The sequence below is a fragment of the Tupaia chinensis genome, unplaced genomic scaffold (assembly GCF_000334495.1).
Source record: "Tupaia chinensis unplaced genomic scaffold, TupChi_1.0 Scaffold144010_1, whole genome shotgun sequence".
Classification (NCBI taxonomy): domain Eukaryota; kingdom Metazoa; phylum Chordata; class Mammalia; order Scandentia; family Tupaiidae; genus Tupaia; species Tupaia belangeri.
This window is the reverse complement of record NW_006203862.1, coordinates 732374-759239: the sequence shown is the minus strand read 5'-3', so window position 1 is coordinate 759239 and position 26866 is coordinate 732374. Positions and strand designations below refer to the sequence as shown.

The window sequence follows — 26866 nt, the reverse complement described above, 5'->3', positions numbered from 1 at the left end:
GAGTTTTCTGGCATTTCGTGAACCTTTAGATCTGATTTTTTCTTGATAAAACATTCATTTCCTTCAGCATCAAAACATCTCTAAATACACCACACTGGCAACTGAGAGGCAGCAGTCTGTAAGTGACTTTCTCCATTTCCACAGAACCATACATGATTTAAAGAGCAATTTGGAATGTGTCTCTATGAACTAAAAGAGTTTATCTGAGTCCAGACACTTTTCACTTATTCAATAAGTACACAAGTAATATGTGCTTTTCAAAGGTATGAGGATATTAGAAGAAATAACACATGCAAAAATGCATGCCCCCCCCCCAAAAGTTTATATTCTATGCTGGAAAATAAAAAAGAGATAATAAACCTCCCAAGTAAATAAATTGTTTTGTGTATTAGACTATAAATGGTTTAGAGAAAAATATAGCCAGAGAGGTAAATAGGGAAGCAACAGTGTAAAAATTTAGGGCGGTTAAGATAGGTTTCACTGAGAAGGTGTTACCGGCTGAAACTGCTAACAGTACTGAATCCAGGCTTAGGTGCTCACCACGCAAAAGCCAACACTGGAGAGACAGGTGTTGGTGGGAAAAGGTAGCCTTATTCAGGATACCAGCAACCTGGAAAGATGGGACTAACTTCCAAAGTCCATCTCCCCACTCTTAGTCTAAGGGGGATTTTCAAAGGGGAAGTAAGGCCGGGGGTATGTACTGCCTTGCCCAGCACAGCAGTTCATCATTTCCTTTATTAGTCCATGCAGGAGGCTTGTTGACATCAGGGTTGTTGACAGCTGTGGTGGAGTCACTTGACCTGATAATGAGAGCAGACATTTTATCTTCCTTGAACACATCTGTTTTCTGGTTTGAAGGCTCCCAATTTCTGCAAAATCTTAGCAAAACTATGATTATGTTCTGCATGTTAACTATTAAGCAAGACTTAGTAAGCAAAAGAAAGAAAACAATCTAAAGGCCAATCTACGGTATTTTAATCTATGGTGTTGGATTTAATATGGAGTTAGTTGCTTCGTGCTGTTACGAAGGTAACATCTAAGAGGGTGATGCTCCTTATGGGAGTATAGTGAGGAAAGAGCCCCAAGGCAAGGGAGTTCTTGACAGTCACTATCCAAAGAACAGATTTGGGAACAGTGTAATGAGCGACAGGGCATGGAGATTGTAAGAGGAGATATAACTGAGATCTCGGTCTGGAGTGGTTTTGTAGGCCACTCTTTAGTCTCCAATTTTTACTTTGTAAGACAGGAAGTCCTTGGAGGGGGTCGAATACATCAGTGACGCAATCTTACCTATCTGGCTGCTGTGTTGAAAATAAACTGTAAATGAGGAGAGGGGAAGTGAGGCGATCTTAGAAGGCTATTGCAACAATCAGGGCAAGTGATGCTGGCGGCTGCTGTTAGGGTATAGCAGTGAAGGTGAAGGTAAGATTTCTGTATGTATTTTGTAGGTAGGCAAACACTCGGCAGTTATTAGAACCACTAGGTGAAATGATGAAACAGCTGAAACTAGACTTATCGATATACTTGTTTCCTTTTTCCCCTTTGGTTTCACTCTCTGCCTTTTACTCACCCCCTTCACAAGGTTCTTGCTGCCTTTCTGGGGATTCTCGGCTTCTATTGATACATTAACTAGTCCTGTGTCCCATCTTCTTTGCTTTTCTCCAGCTAGCCTCTCTGAATTGATGTTAGTAATGAGACATACTCAGGTGTCCATAATTGGCAAAAGCTTCCCTTTTACACCCTCCCACAACCCCTGAACTGTTTGCATTTTAATTGTGGAGGAGAGGGCTGTGAAGTTTAACACAAAGAGAATTTTGAAAGCATGAGGAGAGGCACAAGGATCCACAGTCATGAGTTCAAATCTTGCAAGTTCACATCAAGAAGGAACATAACTTCAGAAATTTAATGTGTTAAAAATGCCCTTAGGGGATGTTCGAATGGGCAAAGAAAGTCTTTAATTATCTAGGTTTGTCTAGGACTGCAACAATAGTGAGAAAGTAAAATTTGTGTTTTTTCCTGTCCTCTGAATCGTATTGTTATCTTCGATTAGATATCTCAATTTAAATCAGCAAGTATGTGATGAACATGTGTTGTGCCAGGTTGGTATGAGGTGTTGAAGACAAAGGAGAAATAATATAAAACTCTACTTGAAGAACCTAGCAGGTGAATAGAGATACCAAAATATTATAATGCAATGAAATAAATGTTATATGTTTGGGGTGCTAGAAACACAAAAAGATAAATCTGGGGTGGAGAGAGGACCAGAGAAGTTTTCTCAGTAGTCACCTCTCCCATCTGCTATGCCCAGTACATGGTCTGTAGTTTTGGACAGTTACTTCTGTCCCACACTCCTACCCCTTCCATTTTCAGAATCATAGGTTGTGCTTTGCCAGTAATTCAGAAATAAGGAAGGTGTCTGATTACTCTTTTATATATTGAATCAGGGTTTATGTTGAGCCAGGGCAGAGCAGAGGGAGATTCTGCCTCTGGCACTGCGGACATAGTCACTAAGGAGCAGGAAATGTAGGTTTAGAGTGGTGCTCTCATCTCTGCGCATGGATGCTGCCAGAAGTTGGCCATAATGACAGGAAGCTCTTCACTAATATTCTGTCTTCCTGTGTTCATATATTCTGAAGTTATTTTGTAATGTACCCTCAGAGTTTATCTGCGAGTCCAATCTCTGATTCTCAAGGTAACTGACTGTTGATTTTGAGACTTTTTGTATTCTTAGAACCAGCAGATGGTGTAATGGTTACGTTGCTGGACTCCCGTGTGTTGACTGTGGTTCGAATCCCAGACCTGGTGGCTTAAAACTTATGCCAGGCACATGTGAGTGTGTGTCCAAGATCCCAAGAGGAGAATGGTGGAGAGGGGATTGCAGGATGGCTATCCCCCCTGAGGGGTGAATTCTCTCTTTCTGTCTCTGTCTTTCCAGTGAGTACATGTGCCCTATAGCAAAAATCTCTCTTAAAAAAAAAATAAGGCAATGTCTGTAGGAAAATCACTAGGCAAATTGATAAATATCAACTCCTTATTTCCCATGAAGAGATGGTATTTTCTTAATATTTTCAATTCAAATACATTGTTGTCTAGAAACCAGAGCAGTGCAGGTCAATGTACAAAGTCAGAGCTTAGAGGGGCCTGAGGCCTCCTCAGCAGTCACCCCTCATGTAGAAGAGCTGAGATATGTGCATTGTCACCCAGTTTTCCCTTACGAGGTAGAAGCATGAGTTGGCTAGGATTTGGAGGAGAGAGTAAACTTTTAGACTTAGTTTGTGGCTAAAAAGTATGTAGCTTCTGAGATTGTGTGTATATTTCACTGTGGGTAAGAGTGTGAACTTCGTGCATTTGTGAATGAGCACATGTGAATATATGTATATGTATATCTCTGTGTTAGTGTGTGTAAGTGAGTGTACATGTTTCTGAGTGAATGAGTGTGATTATTTGGCTAAACTGCCTTCTATATCTCCTGCTGCATCCAGGCCTCAGGGTGCTAATTCCTCTTCCTTATGTAGCACGTTAGACAAAAAGAAAAGCAAGCATTGGAAGGGAGAATGTGTTCTTCTAGCTGAACTGACTTTCTTTAGGTCTGGCACTTTGATTTCTCTACTTCAACTTCTTCCTAAAGAAAATGAAATATGTCAGTCTCTTACAGACTTGATGTAGATTTTCCCATCTAAGTTTAATGAAGATTACCACAATTACACCTGCAAAACTCAAGCTTTTATATGATTTGACTACCTTTCTTTTGCAGACCCTTTAGCCTGTTTTTCAAGGGACATAGACAGCCTATTGCTCTGAGTCAGTTTCTCCTCTGGTTCTGGGTCTCTGGGGAAACTGCCTTCTATAAGAACATTTGAAGTAATAAGAACCTTAAACTTTGTTAAGCAGTTTGGGACCTAGGGCAATACCCAAATTGGGCTTTTGATTACACATTTTATTCTGATTTCTACAACTTCCTTATGTTCATTCCTTTCCCCCAATTACTCCACAAAATGAAAGTGTTTTACTCGGAGTGTTAGTTAAAACTCAGGAAATTTTATCATTTGCTTCCTTAACATCAGTATTTTAGAAAGTGAAAGGATGCTGAAGTTTTTAAAAATGAATTCAGGATCAAGAGCTTGTATTTATCATTCTTCCATTAAGAAGTTAAATTGCTGGTGTTACTTATATTCAAATTGCTGACTACACTGATGCTTGTTTAAAAAACTTGCCTAAATTTTATATATCCTAGTTTTTGTTTTTATGAATGATGTAAGAGAATGTATCTAGAGCTTAATTAAATTTATTGGCATAATATTTGCTAATTATGGCATTCTAAAAAACTCATTTCCTTGAGGATCAGGCAAAAAAAGCCTGCTCATTTGTAGACTGGTACTCCTATGAGTACTAATGCTAATTAGAAATTTATATATAACTTTGTGAAAACGGATGTTTTTAAGTTCTAAGACTGTGTAGCATGTAATTGCCTATAATCTCTAAACTGATATTTCACTATGGAATTTCTTTGCTATTCATTCTAATAAAATATTAACATAGTGAGCTAATTTTTTTTCTGTCAGAAACAAGTTGTTTAAGCACAGTAAATCTTTATTTGATAACATGTTATTTAACTTGACAGGACTGTCTAAAATGATGTTTTGTTTTTCCCCTGTTCATCTCCACTCTTACTTTCTGGTTCCCTATTCTAGCAATACAAGATCAACTCAAACTACAAGGCTTTCGCAGCAATTCCTACAAATGTATTGCTTTTGGAACAGAAGGTCAGTGCTGGCTCAAAAGCAGAGTGAATTTGATGTTTCGAATGCCATTTTTGTAATGTTGTCTAAAATTCCTGATGGGGAGATTTTTGTTTTACAATTCTGTCTTTACTAAAATAAAATGCTACTTTTAATTTAGGACATTTTGATGAAAACATCTTGGTGAATATAATTGGAGACATCATTGATTTATCACTAGAGGCTGGATGTGAGCCTAGAGATGTCTTGTCTACTGTCAAGCTGTGTTGGGAGGCTTGATTCAGATTTGGATAGATCCCTATCCATTGGAATTTTGAATAGTTGTTGTATTTCTACAGTTGTTCTTTTATTTTGTTTTGCCAGAGGATAGTGAAGGAGACAGTTAGAAAGAGAGAGAGAGGGGAAAGTGAAAAAGCAACCCCTATGGGGCATGGTCGTGCCACAATCACTTCTCCATTTTTCCTTCCTTTCAGAAATTCAGGCACACTTGCACATGTACCTGGCATGCTTTTCAAGCCACTGGTTCGAGACTTGAATTTCATGGTCAGTCATATGTGGTCCAGCTGCCTGAACCACCAGGTCATGGACTGGTCCACTACCACTATTTTTAGTCTATCCAAAGAGTCCAGGTAGGGGCCAGCAGATGGCCTAATAGTTAACGTTTACATCACTGGATTCCCATGTAGTCTACTGTGGTTTGAGTCTTGAACCCAGTGGTTTAAAACTCATGCTGGGTGTGTGTGCATGCATGTCCAAAATCCCTAAAAGAGAATGGAGAACAAGGGATTGCAGCATAGCCACCTCCGCAGGGGATTATTTATCACTTTCTGTCTCTCTCTCTCTGTCTCTCCGGTGAGCACACATGCCCAATAGCAAAAATTTCTCAAAAAAAAAAAAAAAAGGTCAAGGTGAAATGAGCTGTAAATAGTTAACTGGCCACCATGATCATGGACTGGTCAAGACTTGATGATTAGTGGTGGCTCCCACCAGTATACTACTCTGGCGCTGGGTTACTATTGCTGAGTACATGCTTAGTTGCATAGATTCCATCATGGGCTAAATCTCATCTATCCTTTCTAGCCACTTATCCTACTTCCATAAAAAGGAGGGAAGATTGAGATCATTCCTAATGACCTAAATGCTTTCACATGATTCCAGGGCATTTTTGCTCTGCTATTTGGAATCATTAATTAGGGGACAGCAAACGGTATGGTGGTTAAGGCTCTGGACTACCCCATGGCCAACTGTGATTCAAGTCCTGGACCTAGTGGTTTGAAAATCACACTAGGTGCATGTCCATGTGTGCCCAAAATCCCAAGAGGAGAATAAAGGAGAAGAGATTGTGGCATGTCTATCCCTGGAGATGATTTCTCACATTCCTTCTCTTTTTTTATGGGAAGCATATGTGCCCCATGGCAAAAACATAAAAACAAACAAACAAACATAAAAACCAACCAACCAACCAGTAATTATAAAATTATAGGGTGTTACTTTAGAAGGTAAATTAAATTAAAGCCATTTGTTTATCAAGCACATTACATACGCTCAAATGAAAGCCAAAAAAGAAGATTCATATTACAAAGCGAAATCAGTTACCTAGCCTGTTATATTATTCATTCCATATATTATTTTAGGTAACTTATTCCTTAGCACATTAGACCTATGTTTTTCTGTGTGATTACTATGTTTGAAATCACATTACTATCATTTATTAAAATGATAATGTTTATCAACCAGGTGGCATTTTGATCATTAATTTTTGAATCTACATTCAAAGCATGACCTGGAGAATAAAACCCTTGTATAACTTCTTGCCTAGAAAGTAGGAACTGTTAATGAGTAATGCAGATAGATAAACATTAATTATTATCTCTAATAATTCCAAATTATCCACCTATGGTCTAAAACACATATGTCATATGACACATGTGTTTTAGACCATAGGTGGATAATTTATATAGATATGTCATATATATATAATATATATATGTCATATATATGACATATATGACACATCTTAAACTGAAAGGTCTGTAGGCTGTAGGAAAATATGCAGCTTATTTTTTAAAACTTTGATTCTGAATTTCTACCTTTGATGGTTTGTTGAAAGAAGAGATGGGCTTACACACTGATTTCATCAGGAAGACATGAGAAGGGACACTTTCCCCAGTTACCTGTATCCTGCTAAGTTTATCACTGATTATGGTGGCAGCGTCTCTACCATTGCCCATTTCAAATGGCCATTTCTGGAATCTGGTCCCAGGGCCTGCCTTCACAGATATAAGTGATTCTCTGCCCCTCAGCAGTGAGGCAAAGGAGAGACCAGGAGCTTGCTATATGGTTTTATAGTGCCTTCCCTTTTGTCCACAAACTGGGCACATTCTCCTGGAACTCTGTGATGCTACTATTAATTTATCAATCTTCTGTGAGATAAAGCTGGATGTCAGTATGGGTCTGAATAACTGTCTACCAGCTTTCTTCTCATCTCATTAGCTAGATTATAGAGATTATAATATGTCTACTATTCCACCTGTGGTATGGTGGTGAAGACAGTGGAATCCTACAATGCCAACTATGCAATTCTAGTCCCAGATCCAGCTGCTTGAAAAAAATGTTGAGAGCATGTGTATGCATGCCCAGAATTCTGAGAAGAGAGAGAAAAGAAGGAGAAGGATTGTGGTATGATTGTGCTTCGTGGGCAGTGCCTTTTCACTTTCCTTCTCTCTCTTTCTTTCTCTCTCTGGTAAACACACATACCCTCTGGCAAAAAAAAAAAAAGTATCAATGTTATTAAAAGCACATTTCATAAGGGTATATGGTGGTACTGATATATATTAATCAACCTAATACAAGTTAACATGAGAGGGCCTTTCTGTTTTTAATTTTAAATAAAACATGCTACACAAAAAATTACTTTTACTTTTGGTACAACAAAACTCAAATACTGTGAAATTTAATTGAAAATAATGTTATTCCAAAGAAGAATGGATTTTTACATAAAAACTGATAAAGGTTATTTTCACTTGGCTAGAGTAAATAGTTTTGAATCATAACTATTTGAATTAATCCAAAGAAAGTCACAAGGTATTATTTGAAAGGGTAGTTTTTATTTAGATCCTTTGTATAAGTCTACATATTTTGGCTGACTCTTCATGTTCTGTGTTTCCCAATGATAAATTTTACTTTGCAAAGATTTTTTAAAAATTCCAATCTTACCTAAACATTTTTTTAAAGAATGACTTATTTTAATTTTATTTATTATTATTTCTTAATTTGCTACAGGGTATGTGTGCTCATCAGAGAAAGACAGAGAGAGAGAGAGGTCCAGGACTTGAATAGCAGTTGACCGTGTGGGGGTCCAGTACCTTAACCAACATACCCTATGCCACCTAAAATTTTTTATGAGAGTTTATTTTTATTTTCAGTAATATTTATTGAATGATATTCTGTTCTTTTTAATGTTGTAGTTTTCTAAAAATAAATATGGTCATTTAGGTTTTTTTTTTTACCTATCTATTTATATAATATAATAGAATTCATCCTATGCCATTGAAATCAAGGAAATTTATTTCTGAATTATGTGAGAAAATTAGGACTATAATCTTTAAAAAACTTATTTATTTGGGGAATTGTTAGCATTTTGGAATATTGTATATCATAGCTTTCTGACATCTCTTTGCCATCACATGGGATTAAGATGCTGTCTTGTAATATTTGGTTAGAATCCATGCTGTGGAATGCCTTGGATATAGAACTAAAATGTATAATTCAATTTTTTATTTCAACAGTTAATTCTCTCTCAGCCAGATTATACCTATCACGAATATTGTTATATAATATACATATAACTAATGAGAAACCAGAATTGTATTTTGAAAATACTATTTTTAAAAGCAATATTTTCTCCAAATTGAAATGCAGGCATCCTTTGCAATGAGGCATTAAGCTATCATTGAATCAATGAATTGGTTTCCACTTTAATCACCTTTGATGAAGACCATAATTTTCAAAAGAGTACGTTTTGTTGACAGAGGACCTGAGGTTTCTGGTACTTCCTTTTTAAAAATCTATTGTTTGCATCAAAACTTAAATTTATAGCCATGACCCATCTTTTTTTTTTTTTTTCCTGTGAACATTTAAGAAGAATTTTTAGCTTGTCTTAACTAAGCCATTATAGGAGGAAGTAAATGTAAGACATGATACTTTAATGTGTTGGCTTCAGAGTCTCTGCCTTAATCTCCTGCCAATAATCATCTCCTCCAAGACTGACATGAGAATGAAATATTATGGGTGATTATAAAAGAGTCAGTTTGGCTTGTATTTGTGTCTGTCCACAGACTGTACAATATGTTCAATAGTCACTAGCACAATATGTTAATATACTAAGGTAAAAAAGACAAAATCACTTTGAGATTAACATTATTTTTACTCTTTGTGTATTGCTGTGTTTCTCAGAGAATGTTAAAGATTTTGTTCTCTTATTGACTAATTTTTATTCTTATCATCTGAGTCAGGTACATTTAAAAATTAATCTGGTGAATATTAATATTCTAAGTAAGTGGATTAGCATTTTTATCACACAGTTCTATTTAGAGGAAAAATGAAGGAAGGAATAATTATATTAAATAAAATAATTATCTTTATTGTCTTACAAGTAATTAATACTTTTCCATGAAATTACACAGCTTTATTTTTTCTTAAAAGTAATTTAAATTCCCTGTTTTCTTCTTTCCACAGGATAAAAATCAAGGCTAGGGTTAGATAGAAAGTTTTCTAAAAATGTAATTACTATCTGCATTTTCAAGATACATTTAATTCATAAAGGTACATACGTTTGACAGAGAAATTCTAGAACAGCCCAATTTTATGTATGGCCAATAAAAATAGTAGGACTCATAATTTAAATGGAAAGTTTTAAAATTAAAATCCTTTTTCTTTCTGATAGATGGAAGATAAAAGTAGGTGTTTTGAAGACAGTAGTGAAAACTTTGGAATCAAAATAGAAAGGGAAAAACTTGAATATAATCATTTGTCAAATCAATATACTTAAGTTACCTATTTAATTTTTTTATTTTTTATTATTTTTTGCTATATGTCATGTATGCTCACTAGAGAGACAAAGAAAGAGAAAGTGAGAAATCATCCCTAGGGTGGATGGTCACACCACAATCCCTTCTCCTCCATTCTTGTCTCAAGATTTTGGGCATACATGCACACTGGCCCAGCATGAGTTTCAAGCCTCTGGGTCTGAGACTTGAACTGTGATCCGCCATGTGGGAATCCAGTGCCTTAACCATCACGCCACCTGCTCGACCCAGCCTATTTGAATTGTTTGAAGCATGAGTTGGTAAACTCCAATCAGATTAAAAGTGTATCCATGAGTCAAGAGTATATTAAGAGCTGTACTTGTCTCAAAAATTTAATAAATTCTGGTTGCCAATCTAGCACATCACCTATGTTGAAGAGACATTGGTTAATTTAGATTAATATAAGAGGCAAGCATGTTCCCAATTTCTTTAGCAATAAGAAAGTGAGTAAGACTTAAACCTCTGCTAATATGTTCTCTTTAGGTTGTTGTCTACCACATGAAGATCTCTTTTAAAACACTTACCAAACTCTATTTAATTTTGGGTTCTTGTCGATTTCTTTCTCCAACATAAACTTTTTGAAGGAAAGTAGGTAGCCTTTTGTTAAATGTTAATTGAATGAATAAATTTAGTTTGGGGCTAAATAGGTCTCTAATAAAATTTTCAATTTTATTCATAGGATCTTTAGGCAAATTTATCCTCATACGAATGTAACATTAAAGAGGTCTAGTGCATGATGACTGAGACAATAATAATAGTCTTTTTGAGGGTATAATGTGCCTCATCAATTCCACTTCAATGGAAAAGCTATGAAAGGCTGTCTGCTAGAAGGGAAATATGTTGGCTTTAGATGTGGCACCTTTCGGTGATTAGACAGTATAATCACAATGGCTGTCATATCAAATATTTAAGTATTTCACACACTGAGCTAAATGCTTACCATCTTCACAAGTCTGAGTAGAATTTGATGCTCAAAGAAACCAAGCAAATTCTTCAAAATACTGGGGCTAATAAATTGCTAAACCGACGTAAAACCAGATCTGGTGATCTCCCAGCCTATTACTGTTTATCATACAACAGTGACATCAGGTAGCTGAACTGAAATAGTGAGGAAGATATGATGATTTTTAGTTCTGTATCTATAATACTTCTTTCATTACTTACTAATATGTATTTAAATCCTTATAAAATTAAAGGGGGACTAGTAGGTGGCATTGTGATTAAGGCAGTGCACTCCCATAGGGCCCACTGTGGTTTGAGTCCAGCGGCTTTAACTCGTGCCAGGCACATGTGCATATGTGCCCAAAATCCCAAGAGGAAAGTGGAGAAAGGTTTGTGGTGTGGCCATCCACCCCCACCCCTGGGGGTGATTGCACAGTTTCTCTTTCTGTGTCTCTTTCTTCGTCTCTCTGGCAATCATACAAGCCATTTAGCAAAAGTCTCTCTCTCAAAAAAAAAAATAGAGTAACAGAATATTATGTTTTTATGAGAAACAATGAATGACAATTGAAAATAAGTTAGCTCTATGAAGACGTGAGTGAATGAGGAATTACAAACCAGACCAATTACCTTCAGCTACTGAAAGAGATTTGGCAAGTTATATTGATGGGGAAAGTCTTGAATGAAAATAAGGAAAACGCTCCTGATATCCTCAATTAAATGAAGAAAAAGGATAAGTGCCTCTCAGCCATTGGGCCTTAATTGAACAGGTTTGAAACTGGTTGTAATGGTTTGCAAAAACTTCTCTCTGTATGGAAGGCAGAACAGACGTTTACCCTTCCAAAATTATTGTTATTAAAAACAGCAAGTAGAGTTTCTCAGTTTTTGAAAAATTTCAACCAAACATGAAAATAATCCAATCTAAGCATGAGCAACTTTACATTTCTTTTTAGGTCTATCTTTCTTTTTTTAGGGCATGTGTGCTCACCAGAAAGAGAGAGACAGAGGCAGAAAACAAGAAATCAACCCCCAGGGATGATGGCCATGCCACAGTCCCTTCTCCTCCATTCTCTTCTTGGGATCTTAGGTATGCATACACATGCACCTGGTGTGAGTTTAAGCCACTGGGTCCGGGATTCGAACTGAAGTTGACTGCATGGGAGTCCAGTGACTGTCTGCTGGTCCCAGAGCTCTCTTCCTTAAGGAGTAGTTGATTTTCCAACTCTGTTTAAGGTATGACTACTTCATTCAATTTTCAAAATTTAGAACTTAAACCTGTTTCCCAAGAAAGCAGATTAGGCCAATTCAGTGTCTTGGAATAAAAAGCAGTTAAAATTCCATCAGAGATACTCCTTTTAAGTGGGAAATGCCTATCACAGTTTATGGTATATTTTCACAGAAGGACTTTGATTTACAATTTTCATAGTCTTTGGTTCTTAGTTAGAACGTAGAATTAAACTCAGAAACTATTTTCTGCTAAAAGTCAGATTTACTAGCTCTCTTTTCAAAATCTGGACTCTAATGTGGGTTGTTCTGAGGAAAATATAAACACTTCTAATTGAGAGTATTTCTGATAATTTATATTAACTAAAAATCTATAAAAGTGTGATTCATAAAATATCTTTATTCATGTTTTAATTGCTATAGTCCAATTTTGAGGAAACTATATTTAAATAACAATATTAGAGAATGTTTTGAGAGACCTTCACCATAATGAATAAGTCTAACTATAATACAGTCCTGCTAGTTAACTTGTCAAAAGAAATCTGTAACCAGACTTGACAATGAAAATTGTAAATGTTCTCTCTTTATTTTTTAAGAAAAAAATTTGACATAGGGTGTGTGTGCTCTCTAGAGAGACAGAGAGAGAGAGCTGGAAAGTGAGACATCACACCACCCTCAACGGAGGATGAATATGCTGCAATCCTTTCTCCTCCACTTTTCTCTCAGAATTTTGGCCACACAAACACATGCTCCAGGCATGAGTTTTAAGCTACTGGGCACTAGATTCAAACCATAATTTACTACATGGAAGTCCAGCAACATAACTGCTATGCTATCTGCTTATCCCAAAAGGTTCTCTTTCTCTCTTTTTTTTTTTTTTTTTGGCGGGGGAGAGGTTTTTGCTATAGGGCGTATGCACTCGCCAGGATGACAGAGACAGAGAGACAGAAAGCAAGAAATCACCCCCAGGGGGGATGGCTATGCTGAAATCCCTTCTCCTCCATTCTCCTCTTGGAATCTTGGGCACGAATTTACATGCGCCCAGTGTGAGTTTAAGCCACTGGGTCTGGGACTCAAACTGTAGTCAACTACATGGGAGTCCAGCGACAGCCATTATGCTAACTGCTGGTCCCAAATGTTCTCTTTTAATAAAATTTTGAACAAGAGGTTTAAAAAAAAGCTGCTTTTTGTGACTACTATAATATGTGAATAAAACAATACATTTGACAAATAAATCCTAGTCAAAACATTCAATTCTTGTAATCTTTAAGACTTTTTAAGCTCCAAACAAGCTCCCCTCCCCAATATTTTTAACATAGTCTATTTGTCTCATTTAAAAGTTTCAACATTACTGACCTAATATCAGTTATCTTGTCTAGTTTTCCAAGAGGCCTGAAAAGACCGTTTTGTCATTGAATGAATTCCAGTATTTCAAATAGCCTGACAAAAGCTGTTTGTCTGAAATAAGTTCCCACAGACTAACTTAAATATCAGCCTTATTTGGTTTGGCCTGAAAAAAAGATATCTGATTCAGTAACATTGAATAAATGCTTAGATCTCTGATAGTAAAGTGGTTTAATTGTGATATTCAAAAAGCAAAGTTTATTTGTTAATTACAATCCTCGAAGAGTTTAACACTATTTCTTTAGAGCATTTTATTGAAAAATATTAAAATCATATTATTTTATTTTTTCATTTAATTTAACTCCACTAATTCATTAGTTTACCCTACAATCCATTCACTACAAACTTCTCATGTTCTTCATCCCGAGGCTACAAAGATAAATACCATATTTTCCTGGACTTAATAGGATAAGTGGTCCAGGAGGATGTAGATACAGTTTAAAAAGTAATTATGATGCACTCTACTTAAGGTACATGAAAGTGTTAGTGACCCACCCAAGAAAGGAGAGATTTTGCCTGGTGTAAGAGCTAGAAAAGACATTGTAAAGGAGTCTGACTTGGATCTTCTCTAACTGAACGGAGAATGGAGGAAGACAATCTAGGGAGAGGTGGTAATATGTAGTACAAAACCTCACAAATCCGAAGAATTCACCCTGTGGTTTTTGTGGTTAAAGAATAATACACATGTGAGGGGCAGATAGGAGGGAGCCTGTGTTGGAAGGGTGAGGAAGGGAGAACAGCTTTCTCTCTAAGAAATGTGTTCTTCAACCTGGGCTTGCATTCTTGACACTTTTCCTGTCCATGTTATCACTAGAGTAGAGGTTATGTGTCATGTAAGACCTAAAATTGAGTCTCAATATTAACTGCTACCTTGATATCTGGTGGTAGGAGAGCCTCAAAGGTTTTAACTGCAGATTTGCTTTACCATCTATTCCTGAAGATAGGCTCCCTAGCCAAAGAACCCTCCTTCTACTCCTTAAAGTTTATTTATTTTATTCATGACAATGAACAAATGAGAAGGGAAGGAAAAGAGAGAGAGAGAAAGAGATCCTGAATGGAATCCCATCATGTTGCCATTCTGTTTCCCTAGTCTTCTATTCATCAGGGTCCTGGGCATGCATGCACCCATCATGTTTTCTGGTTGACTCAGGATCGGAACCTGTGTCAGTCATATGGCTTCCAACACTGCAGTTCAGTTTGCTACTGCTTGTGCTGCCAAGGCTGAACCTAGCATACTGAAAGTTAAAAAGTTTTAAAAATGAATTTAAATAGGCTGAATGAAATTGACATCTTTGTAAATCATTTTCAGTTAAATAGCATTTTTTGGGGGGGTTCAAACCAATATAAACCTTACCTTATTAAAAAAAAAAAAAAGTAGGTTGGGACCAGCAGATGGCATAATGGTAACATCACTGGACTCCCATATAATCAACTGCTGTTCAAGTCCCTGACCCATGAGTATCTTAAAACTCATGCCGGTATGTATGTGTGCATGCCCAAAATACCAAGTGGAGACTGGAGGAGAAAGGATTGTAGCATGACCATCCCCTTCAGGGGTGATTTCTTACTTTCTGTCTCTTTCTCTCTCTGGTGAGCACATGCTTCCTATAGCAAAAACTTCTCTTAAAGAAAAAAAAAAATGAAAGAAAGAAAAAAGTAGGGAAAATCCCAGAGGGTCAAATACTGAAGCTGGTTCAAATTCAGAATGTTAATCAGGGTGCTGAGGCTTTGGTTGTTCTGAAGGTATTAAACTCATTAGGGGTAAGCACTGAGATTTACTGTCTGTTAACATGGCCAGGAGCAAGAAAGACTTGGGGCTAAGCAAGATATAGAACTGGAATAGCATCCCCCAAATAAAGCATGAATTTTTTTTAAAGATTATGCTCTATATCAAGAGGAGGAAAAACATGTAAATGGAAAAGAGAAGCACATATTCTTATATCTCTCTGGGCTCAAGGTAGAAAACAACAAAAAACAAAAAAACACCCTTTAGCTACATACCTATCCTGACATGAGTTTGAGATTCAAATTTATATCATCTCTGTGATAAAGAACAGGTATGCTGAAAAATTAAAATTAAACTAGTTTGTCTCATTCTGTTTCTGGAAATGGAGGAGTAACTTGTTTAAATTCATTTTTAAAACTTTTTAACTGTTTCATAAATAAAAATGACAAACTTTGGACAAAATATTAAAAAGGACTATTTGGAGATACTAAAGTATGATCAAGGGAAGACATAAAATGCAGAAGAACCAATGCTTATAAGAAGAAACTTTGCATTGGCTTGGTTTCTAGATTTTATGTTTTTTTTATCTTAAGGATTACCCCTTGTCTACTTGCCACAAAGCAGCTAAAATTTAGCAACAAGTCCATTGACTTACTGGATAAGGTAGCAGAGAACGAAGTATAAGACAACGTAGGAGCTGGGTAGTGAGAGAGAATCCAGGAAAAGAGGGAGTCACAGAAGGGGCACCCTGAATGCTGTGTCTAAACTGCCCAAATCTTGGGTGCCTATTGAATTATGCACATGCCCCTGAAGACCAGCTAAGGGTAAAATAACTGAATGACTATTTCAGCTGCTGTTCATCATCAGAAAGACAGTTTAGAACCAAATTAATTACACATTAAAAGTAGTCAGACAAAATAATGCTCTTCAAGATATCGTGACAGAATTCAGAGTTTTTATAGCATTAAAAATATTCAGCATATAATCAAAAATTTCTAGACATAAAAACTAGGGTAAGATAACCCATACTTAAGATAAAATATAATTTATAGGAATCAGCCCAAAGATGTTCCAGATGTTGTAATTAGCGGACAGGAATTTTAAAGCTGTTATAAATATTCTCAAGTATGTAAAGGAAAAAATGCTCATAATGAATTAATGGATAAGGGATTCTCACCAAAAAAGTAGAAGCTAGGGGATCCAGCTGTTAGCATAATGGCTATGTCACTGGACTCCCACGTAGTCGACCACGGTTCGCGTCCCAGACCCGGTTGCTTAAAACTCACGCCGGGCACGTGTGCGTGCGTGCCCAAGATCCCGAGAGGAGAATGGAGGAGAAGGGATTGCAGCGTGACCATCCTCCCCTGGGGGGTGATTTCTCGCTTTCTGTCTCTCTGTCTCTCTCTGTCTGGCCAGTGCACGTGCCCTATAGCGAAAAAAAAAAAAAAACTCTCAAAAAAAATTAACTAACTAATGAAAGAATTAAAAAATCATAAAGTATTTTTCTGGATGAGAAGAAATAGATACATTAAATCTGACTTCATTGAAATAATCTAAACTTTTCTAATGATAAGAATATTAAATAGAAAAAGTTCCATTTCAAAAATACTTTCAAAGTTGTTATAGTAAGAAAGAATTTACATACATACACAATTTTCCATTCTATTTATTTGATTATACTGTAGCAAATGAGTGGTATAGGATTAAATTATAATTAAAGATTTAAATCAGCCATTGATATAAATTGCTCTCAAAATCAGGTTGTAAATAATTTTGTATGCCATGCGCGGGCGCCATAGGAAAAACCCCCCCAAAAAAAAAAAAAAAAAAAAGTAGAAGCTATAAAATGGAATCAAATGGAAATTCTAGACGTAAAAGTGAAATGTTGGAAATAAATTAATGATTGGTTTAAGAGAAAGTTGAAAATCCAGTGAAGAGTCAGTGATCTTGAAGATTGACAGAAATGACCTACTTTGAAAAATAGAGATGGAAAGGTAAAACAATTGAACAGAGTCCCAGTGACCTGTGTGTAATATCAGAATGTAACTGGAGCCGGGACCAGCAGTTGGTGTAATAGCTGTGTTGCGGACTCCCATGTTGTCAGCCATGATTCGTGTCCTGGACCTGATGGCTTAAACTTATGCTGGGTGCATGTGTATGCGTGCCCACGATCCTGAGAGGAGAAAGGAGGAGAAGGGATTGTGGCATTATCATCCCCCCTGGGGGGTGATCTCCTGCTTTCTGTCTCTCTGTCTCTGTCTTTTGGGTGCATATAACCTATAGCAAAAACCACTCCAAAAAAATAAAAAACAAAACAAAACAAAACAAAAAAATGTAACTGGAGCCTCAGAAAGGGAAGAGAAGAGATACAAGAGAGGATGGACTGGAAAAATATTTGAAAAACTAAAGGCCAAAATTTCTCTGAATTTATGAAATATATAAGTGTGTATTTTCAAGAAGGTCAGAAAATTCCAAGAAGATTTGATACAATTGAAACTTTACCTAGGTACATCACAATCAAACTGCTAAAATAAAATAGAAAGATTAAATCTAGAAAGTAGCTGAAGAAAAATAGCAACCATAGACAGAGAAACAGCAATACAGTGATAGCTAACATCTGGATTCAACCGGGAACAAAAGTTGATGGACTGACGCCTTTAAAATGCAGAAAGAGAAAAAGAAACGGAACATTCTATGCTCAGGAAAAATTCCTTCAAGAAAAATATAAAATAGGAATATATTTTGCTAAAAAGAAAACTAAGAGAATTCCTTGATAGCGGATTTACACTACAAAAAAATGCTCAAGGAACTTTTTCAGAACTTCAAGAAGAAATGCAGAGATGAATATGTGGGTAAACACAAAATTTTATTTAATTAGAACTTCTTTAAATACATATAACTGTATAAAGCAAAAATTTCAACATAATATTTATAATATGTTTAAAAGAATATGATTAGAACATAAAAACAGAAGAGTATAAATTGAACTATATAATTACAAGATAGTTCTATAGCTTGGGCTAGATCTTAGTATCAATGGAAGAATTTCAAGGTTAGTTTTTAAAAGTATCTTCCCTTCAGTGCCTGTATGAGTTGATGTAAGAAATGCTAGGTGCCACAGGAGATAAATCCTGACATTTCAGTGCTTAACACAATCAAGGTTTATTTTCTTCCAACATCATCGTTTGGGGTGGTTCAATTTGGCTCTCCCATATGGCTCTCCTCTTACAGTGACTCAGTAATGCTGTCTGCCTCCATCTTCCATCTCAGTAGTCTGAGGAAGGTGAGAAAATGAGAAAAGTCATATTTTTAACTGCTTTGCACCAGAAGTTGCACATTGCTTTTGATTGTATTCAACTAGAATCAGTCACAAACCCACAGCTAAATTCTTGAATTCAAGAATTATATAACTGTGCCCAAGAAACTGAAAATATCTGGTGAGCATAGAACCTTGTCTCTGCCACATGTCCTAATTAGTGGATTAAAATAAAATGAATAAAAGAGTCAGTGGTGGTATGGTGGTTAAAGTGCTGAACTCCTACATGACTGACCACAGTTAGAGTCCTGGACCTGGTGGCTTGAAAAACATGCTGGGTGCATGTGTGTGTGCATCCAAAATCTCGAGAGGAGAATGGGGAAGAAGGGACTGTGGCATGACCAACAATCACTCAAAGGGGTGATTTCTCACTTTCCCTCTGTCTCTCTCTGTCAAGCACACACGCTCTAAGGCAAAAATCTAAAAAAAAAAAAAAAAAGTTTAAGAATAAAAACACATTTAATCAATTATTTAAAAATTTACTAAAAAAAGAACTCAGAGCAGTCCTGCTGCAGAGACACAAGAAGAGAGATGTCCAGAGGACCAGAGTCCTGCTGTGTCTTAGGTCAGTCTTAGGTCAGTGAGGAACGTTTGTCAGATCCCAGTCTGGGAACTCCCTCAGCTTTCCTGCCAAACCCTGCCTAGTCTTAAACATCAGTGGGTCTATATTTCATCAGTTATGTTTAAGAATCTTTAAATTAGGACGAGCAGATGGCATAGTGATTACATCTCTGAACTCTTACATGGCTGACTATGGCTGACTACCTGGACCTGGTAGCTTGAAAATCATGCCAGGCACATGTGTGTATGTGCCCAAGATCCCAGAGACAGAATGGAGGAGAAGGGATTGTGGCATGGCCATCCCCCTCTGGGTTGATTCATTACTTTCTCTTTCATTATGTCTGTCTGTCTCTCTGGCAAGTGCACATGCCCTAGGCAAAAACCTCTTTAAAAAATTATAAGCATGTTTAAATATCTTTTTTCTTATTTTGTTTTTATCTTTTGGTTTTATTTCATGGCCTCATGGAAAAATGGAACAAAAGAAAAATAAAAATGCAACCTCATTTCTTTACCATACCACCTTACATTAGAGGTAGCAATCCGTGGCAGAAACTGGACGATGCTTTCCTGTGAGAAAACAGTTCATTAGATGATTCAAATATTTTTTCTAAGAAATATTGATTTAAGGAACCAGCAGTTGGCGTAATGGCTATGTTGCTGGTCTCCCACGTAGTTGACCGCGGTTCACGTCCTGGACCCGGTGGCTTAAAACTCACGCTGGGCATGTGTGCATGCATGCCCAAGATCCCGAGAGGAGAATGGAGGAGAAGGGATTGCAGCGTGACCATCCCTCCTGGGGGGTAATTTCTCACTTTCTGTCTCTCTGTCTCTCTCTGTCTGTCTGGCGAGTGCACGCACCCTATAGGGAAAACCTCTAAAAAAAAAAATAAAAAAGAAATATTGATTTATACAGGGTTTTCTTTGAATAGACTTTTTACTACAATCGTATTGGACTAGAAGCCTCACATGAGAACTATTTCATTTATCACTAGGCGTTAGATGAACCAGCGAAGCCTGAAAGTGCCTCCAAGGACGACACGTTAGACCTACCTATGGAGGTAAAAACAACTAACATTACTGCTTCTTTTGATATGAAATCCCAAAACTCCTTGCTAACCCAGCACCTGGTTTCAATTCTTCCAGTTGTGTTTCCCTGCACAGCTCAGGCAGCAAACTGAAGAGCTCTGTGCTACCATTGATAAGGTCTTACAGGATTCCTTGTCTATGGTAATGCCTTAGATTAGAACATGCAATTCAAACATTTGCTTTGCTTCTCTCCATTTCCCTCTGCTTTAGTATGATTCCTCACAGGCTTCTCCTTTTCTTTTCTTTCTTTCTTTTTCCTTTTAGCATTCTTCTGATTCTCCTTCAAGGTCCCCACAGATATTGTTGGGTTCTGACACAATGAAAGTATGTATATATTTAATGTAATTTATTGAACTATTTACTAGATATATGATTTTCAAACTGCAAGTTGAGGCTTAATGGTGAATAAGAAAATTAATTTAGTGTATCGTCATCCTATTTTGTCCTTTTTATATTTTTTGCTATAGTATGTGTATATGTTCACTGGAGAAAGACAGAGGAAGAGGGAAAGTAAGAAATAATTCCTTCCCCTCCATTCTCTTCTTGGGATTTTAGGTGTGCATGCACATGTGCCTTCATGTTTGCCAGGCCATTGGGTCTGGGACTCGAACTGTGGAATCAGCCATGTGGTGTCCACAAACTTAAGTACCAGGCCAGCAACCAGCATTTGTAAAACATTAACATATCAGACTCTATTCCAAGTAGTATGTAGGCTTTTTTGATATGTGCTTTCATTTATTTACATGTACACATGTAGATATGCGCATACAAGGCTGCAAAGTAAAAGCTACTTGTAACTGTGGGTCAGGGTCAAACAATTTGAAAGCCAGCGTAGTATTAGACTATGACATTGTAGTTGCCATTTTGTGGAAATGCAGGGAGAATTTGTAGCTTGTTCTCATAACATACAGAGATTCAGTATTTATGTAATTTATAGCTACTTGGAACTGCAGAAAGGGGAAATAAAGTAGTCTAAAGTAGCATTAGTCTAAGCACTTAAACAAAGGTATTATTTCTGGATTTTTTTTGTGTGTGTGCTGGCTGAATTTATTTTATTCTTTGCTTCAAAGAGACAGAAGCCTGTATATTTTAGCTTATTAGTGTACTTCTAAAATATTAATTGCTGTAATTGAGCACTTAGGTGTTTTCTTTTTATAATTTATTTTTTTTTTGTTTGAGAACTTTTTGCTCATCAGAGAGAGACAGAGAGACAGAAAGTGAGAAATATCTCCCCAAGGGAGATGCTCACTCTGCAATCCCTTTTCCATTCTCCTCTGGAGATTCTGGCACACACTAATTTACTTATTTTTGTTTGATGGGAGAAAATAATACATTACTCCACATTATTATTTCATACTTAATGTAGCTTTATTCATTCAAATTTCAAAATGCTTGTGGTTTTTTCCATTATTGATAACTGTTAGGGTTTTTGTTTTTTGTTTTTTTTTCTTTTTGGTTAGCTTTATTTTCTCTCTTGGAAGTAGTGTATTTTTCCCATTCTTTTAAAAATGTGGAATTTGTGTCTGGAGAAGTGTTTTAAATGTATAAAATTGCTCATAGCTGAAAGAGTAATCCTGATTTTCAATTGGGACATCATAGACAGATATCAATTAATAATTACATAGAAATCCAGTAATCAACTGTTGTCAATATTAAGAAAAAAATATAGTTTTAGTTTTTGCTACAGGGCATGTGCATTTGCCAGAGAGCGAGAGCGACAATCTTTCCAGGGAGGATGGCCATGCCACCCTCCTGTCTCCTCTAGTTCTGTTCTTGGGATTTTGGGTATGTACACACATGTGCCTGGAGTGATTTTTCAAGCCTCTAGGCTTAGGATTCACACTGTGCTGGTCAAGTAGGATCCAGTTCCTTAAACTCTATGCCACCTACTGGCTCAAGGAATTACCTTTTAATGAAAAAGAACACAAATGAGTAATTGTAGTTTCCATATTGGAAATTTATTTTGTTATCTTTAATCTTTTGATCTAAAACTTTTATTTGCCAAATAAATTATATGTATTTTGTAATATTTTTAATTTTTTTTGAGAGGTTTTTCACTATAGGGCGCGTGCACTTGCCAGACAGACAGAGACATAGAAACAGAAAGTGAGAAATCACCCCCCAATCCCTTCTCCTCCATTCTCCTCTCGGGATCTTGGGCACACACGCACATGCTCCTGGCATGAGTTTTAAGCCACCCGGTCCAGGACGCGAACCGCGGTTGACTACGTGGGAGTCCAGTGACATAGCCATTATGCTAACTGCTGGTTCCCAATATTTTTAATTTTATTTGTTGAGCACATAGGAAAAACCTATATTATATTAAATTTAATACAAATAGGATTTAAGAAATAATTTGTGAATAACAGTCTATACTGTTGGTTTGTTTAACACATTTAATTCTTATGATGTTTAAAAATAAAACACACACATGGCATTTGATGCCACAAAATTTAAGGCAATTTTTCATGCAATAATTATTTTTCCAGGGCTTAGTACGTGTTCGGGACTGTGAGGCACCAGGGAGACAATGTTGAGCAAGGCAGAGTAATCTCACAGGCATACTTTGGACAGAGTGATCAAGAAGTTCCAACTGAGACCCAAAGATGCAAAGGAGTCAGCCACAGAAACATCAGGGATAATAGCTTTTAGGCAGAGGAGTAGATGTGCGTAAGTTTCCTGAAGCAAGAAAGAGCTTAGTGTATGAAGGTCAAGATAAAAGCCAATGTGCTTTCAGTATAGTCAATCAGAGATGAACAGTGCAAAATGAGATGGAGAAGGCAGGTTGTGGGTTGCTGTGTAAAAGATTATTAGTCATGGCATAAAGCTTAGATTTTGAGGAAAATGGGGAGACGTACATGGTGGAAATAATGTCAAATTTACAATGATAAGTATGGCTGCTGTGAGGAGGCCACTGAGATCAGGGAGACAGTGATGGTAGCCTGGATAGGGTGAATTTAGAGGAGCTAGAGAGAGCACAGAAGTTAGAGGATCCATTGGGGTTTGGATGTGAGAAGTGAAGGAGAGAAGAGTCGTTAATGAGCCGCACATGGCCAGCAGTGAAGGAGCTGCAGTGCTAGACTGGCTTTGGACAGGATGAGTCTGGGGTGTGTATCTAGGAAGCCCAGACCTGTGTGTCTGGGGCTAGTGGGAGACATCTAGGGATCCCTGGCACACGGATGTCATGCGTGGCCTGTGCAGAATTCTACGGAACACAGCATCACTGGCTCAACAGAGGAGGTGGAGGAGTTAGCACAGGAGAAGAAGAGGTGGTGATGTTAAGAGAAAAAACAGGGCTGTGTCATGGTAATTAGAGGGGAGTTTAATGGAGATATACTATGTTGCTGCCAAAAGGAAGAGAAAAATAAAACTGCAGAAGTGTTTATTAGATTTGAATTATACACTTCCAAACTATATTGCTGTTCCTTATAGGGTGCTGTTCATTCTCACTATTTTTTTTTTTGCTAGTATTTGAGGGGATTTTTTTTTTTTTTCACCAAGTTTACTACATGTTTGGTTTATCTGATTAAACATGCATAATACATCTGAGGGCAACTACAACAAAGCACAAAAAGTACAAAAATTATAAAGAACAAATTCATACAATAGATATGGGTTCTACATAGAAACCTTTCATGGATATTAGTCATTTTGACATTTTTTTCCCAATTTTTTTATTTTTAATTTCATTTTCTTTTATACAGTCAATCACATTATTTAGTTCACAAAGTGAATATTTTAACATGTGAACATTTCTCTCTAGTCCAATTGACTAAACTATAATATATCTTTAACAGAAATTGGCACCTTTCTTTGTCCCATTACTGCTTTTCCGCCCCATTTTTCTTCTAATTGTTCTTCCTCAAACCCTACTCTTTTGCAAACACTATATCTATATTTACATCCATTTACTGTGTTTTTATATCTTTTAGTCAATCATTTTCAGTCACAGAGTGCAGACACTCGGTATATATTAGGTGGGGAATACAATGCCTCTCCTTCATAGCATGGCTTGCTTCACTCAGCAGTAAATCTTCCATATTCCTCCACTTTCTGTTAAAAGCCATTTTTTAAAACCCTTTTTTTTTTTTTTTTTTTTTTTTTTTTTTTATAGCTGAATAATATTCCACAGAGTGTATGTGCCATAGTTTTTTGATCCATTCATCTGTTCGTGGGCATTTGGGTTGGTTCCAAGTCTTGGCAATTGTGAATATGCCACAATAAACATGGATGTGCAAGCACTTTTCCTATTAAGAATTCTGTCCTTTGGGTAGATACCAAGGAGTGGGATTGCTGGATCATATGGTAGTTCTATCTGTAGATTTTTGAGGAATCTCCAAATTGTTCTCCACAGTGGCTGGACCAATTTACATTCCCAGGAGATTTCAAAATGTTTGTGGAAAAAATGATTAAAATACAAGTTTATTTTGCTGAAAAACATTTTTGAAATTCATGTGTAGTTTTTCTATAATATGTGTTTTCCATGAACTTTTTAAGAGGACTCAAATGTAATCTTTCTTTAAATTTGCAGATTTTCTTGCTTCTGAAAATATTGGCCTTATGATTTTTAATTGTTGCCTAGATGTATCTATTTGTACTGATTAATTTATTTAATTTTTAAAATATTTTTGAACCCTCTTGTCTAATTCTCTTTAGAACATTCACATTATTTTAATTCTTGTTACATTGGGGCTAATTTTTGCTGTCTTCACATTTTGTATTTAAAAATATTTTCTTTTTTTTTTTTTCTTTCATCTTTCTTGCTTTCCTTTGGATAACTTGGCACTTATTGGTTTGAAAATTTTGAAAATTTTACTTAATGTTTCCAGTAGTTACACATACATAAAACAATATTATGTCAATTTTAGTATCAATTTTAAAGCTTATAAATGTCTTTTATAAAAATTATGTAAATATTATAGCACTGTTCACTTTCCACTTGTTGCATATTAAGCTACATGCAACATACACACACATATAACTTGTCAGTACTAGGGCCAATGGATGACATGGTATTTAAAGTGCTGAATTCCCACATGGCTAACTGCTGTTTGAATCCTGGAACTGGTGGCTTGAAAATCATGCTAGGCATATATGCATGTGTGCCTAAACCCAAGAGGAGAATGGAGGAGAAGGGACTGTGGTGTGGCCATATCTCCGAGGGGTGATTTCTCACTTTCCCTCTAAGTGTCTCTCTCTCTCTGGTGAGCACACACAACCTATGGCAAGGACCTTAAAATAATAATAATGATTTGTTAGTACTTTTATAACTGTTATGCCTAAGTTTTTATAGTTATGTTTTTTATTGATCTCTTTATTTAGACATTCATTATTTACATCCTTATTTCTTATACATTCATAGCTTTCTCCTAGGTTTATTATTTTTCTTGTTGAGATCTTGCTGGAAATTGTATCCAAAAAATCTTTTGATATGAATTTGTGATTTATGTACTTGAGAATATTTTTAATTTGTTCTTTGATTTAAATTGTATTTTTGCTTCACATAAAATTCTAGGTTCTCTTTGGTCAATGTTCCCCCCCCCATAGTTTTTTTTTTTTTAATTCAAAAAGGTATTTATATAATATTTTGTCAGCATGATATTTGTTCCTCTCTTTCAGAAAGATCTTTATATGAATTTGTGATTTATGTACTTGAGAATATTTTTAATTTGTTCTTTGATTTAAATTGTATTTTTGCTTCACATAAAATTCTAGGTTCTCTTTGGTCAATGTTCCCCCCCCCATAGTTTTTTTTTTTTTAATTCAAAAAGGTATTTATATAATATTTTGTCAGCATGATATTTGTTCCTCTCTTTCAGAAAGATCTTTCACACATAAAAGTTTATGAAGCCACTGTGTAATTGATCTTTCTCTAGAAGAGGAATAAATAGTCCCTCTACTATAGTACTATATACTATATTATATATATATGTGCGTGTGTGTGTGTGTGTGTGTGTGTGTGTGTATGTATATCTTTTTATTTATGCATATCTATATATATATAGCTTAGAATTAATATATATATATAGCTTAGAACTATATGTAAATTATTTCCACATGGCTAACTGCTGTTTGAATCCTGGAACTGGTGGCTTGAAAATCATGCTAGGCATATATGCATGTGTGCCTAAACCCAAGAGGAGAATGGAGGAGAAGGGACTGTGGTGTGGCCATATCTCCGAGGGGTGATTTCTCACTTTCCCTCTAAGTGTCTCTCTCTCTCTGGTGAGCACACACAACCTATGGCAAGGACCTTAAAATAATAATAATGATTTGTTAGTACTTTTATAACTGTTATGCCTAAGTTTTTATAGTTATGTTTTTTATTGATCTCTTTATTTAGACATTCATTATTTACATCCTTATTTCTTATACATTCATAGCTTTCTCCTAGGTTTATTATTTTTCTTGTTGAGATCTTGCTGGAAATTGTATCCAAAAAATCTTTTGATATGAATTTGTGATTTATGTACTTGAGAATATTTTTAATTTGTTCTTTGATTTAAATTGTATTTTTGCTTCACATAAAATTCTAGGTTCTCTTTGGTCAATGTTCCCCCCCCCATAGTTTTTTTTTTTTTAATTCAAAAAGGTATTTATATAATATTTTGTCAGCATGATATTTGTTCCTCTCCTACAGAAAGATCTTTCACACATAAAAGTTTAGGAAGCCACTGTGTAATTGATCTTTCTCTAGAAGAGGAATAAATAGTCCCTCTACTATAGTACTATATACTATATTATATATATATGTGCGTGTGTGTGTGTGTGTGTGTGTGTGTGT

At 36.1% G+C, this 26866-nt stretch overlaps 1 protein-coding gene across 1 annotated transcript in view; it reads left to right on the top strand.

Annotated features, from left to right (window-relative positions):
- MLIP (muscular LMNA interacting protein) overlaps positions 1 to 26866 on the top strand; it is a 162664-nt gene that overhangs the window by 33805 nt on the left and 101993 nt on the right. Inside the window, exons 5-8 of the mRNA XM_014583036.1 lie at positions 4692 to 4763; positions 19989 to 20054; positions 20140 to 20223; positions 20347 to 20406. Of these exons, the coding sequence (XP_014438522.1) occupies positions 4692 to 4763; positions 19989 to 20054; positions 20140 to 20223; positions 20347 to 20406 (282 nt within the window). The remainder of the gene's footprint in view (positions 1 to 4691; positions 4764 to 19988; positions 20055 to 20139; positions 20224 to 20346; positions 20407 to 26866) is intronic.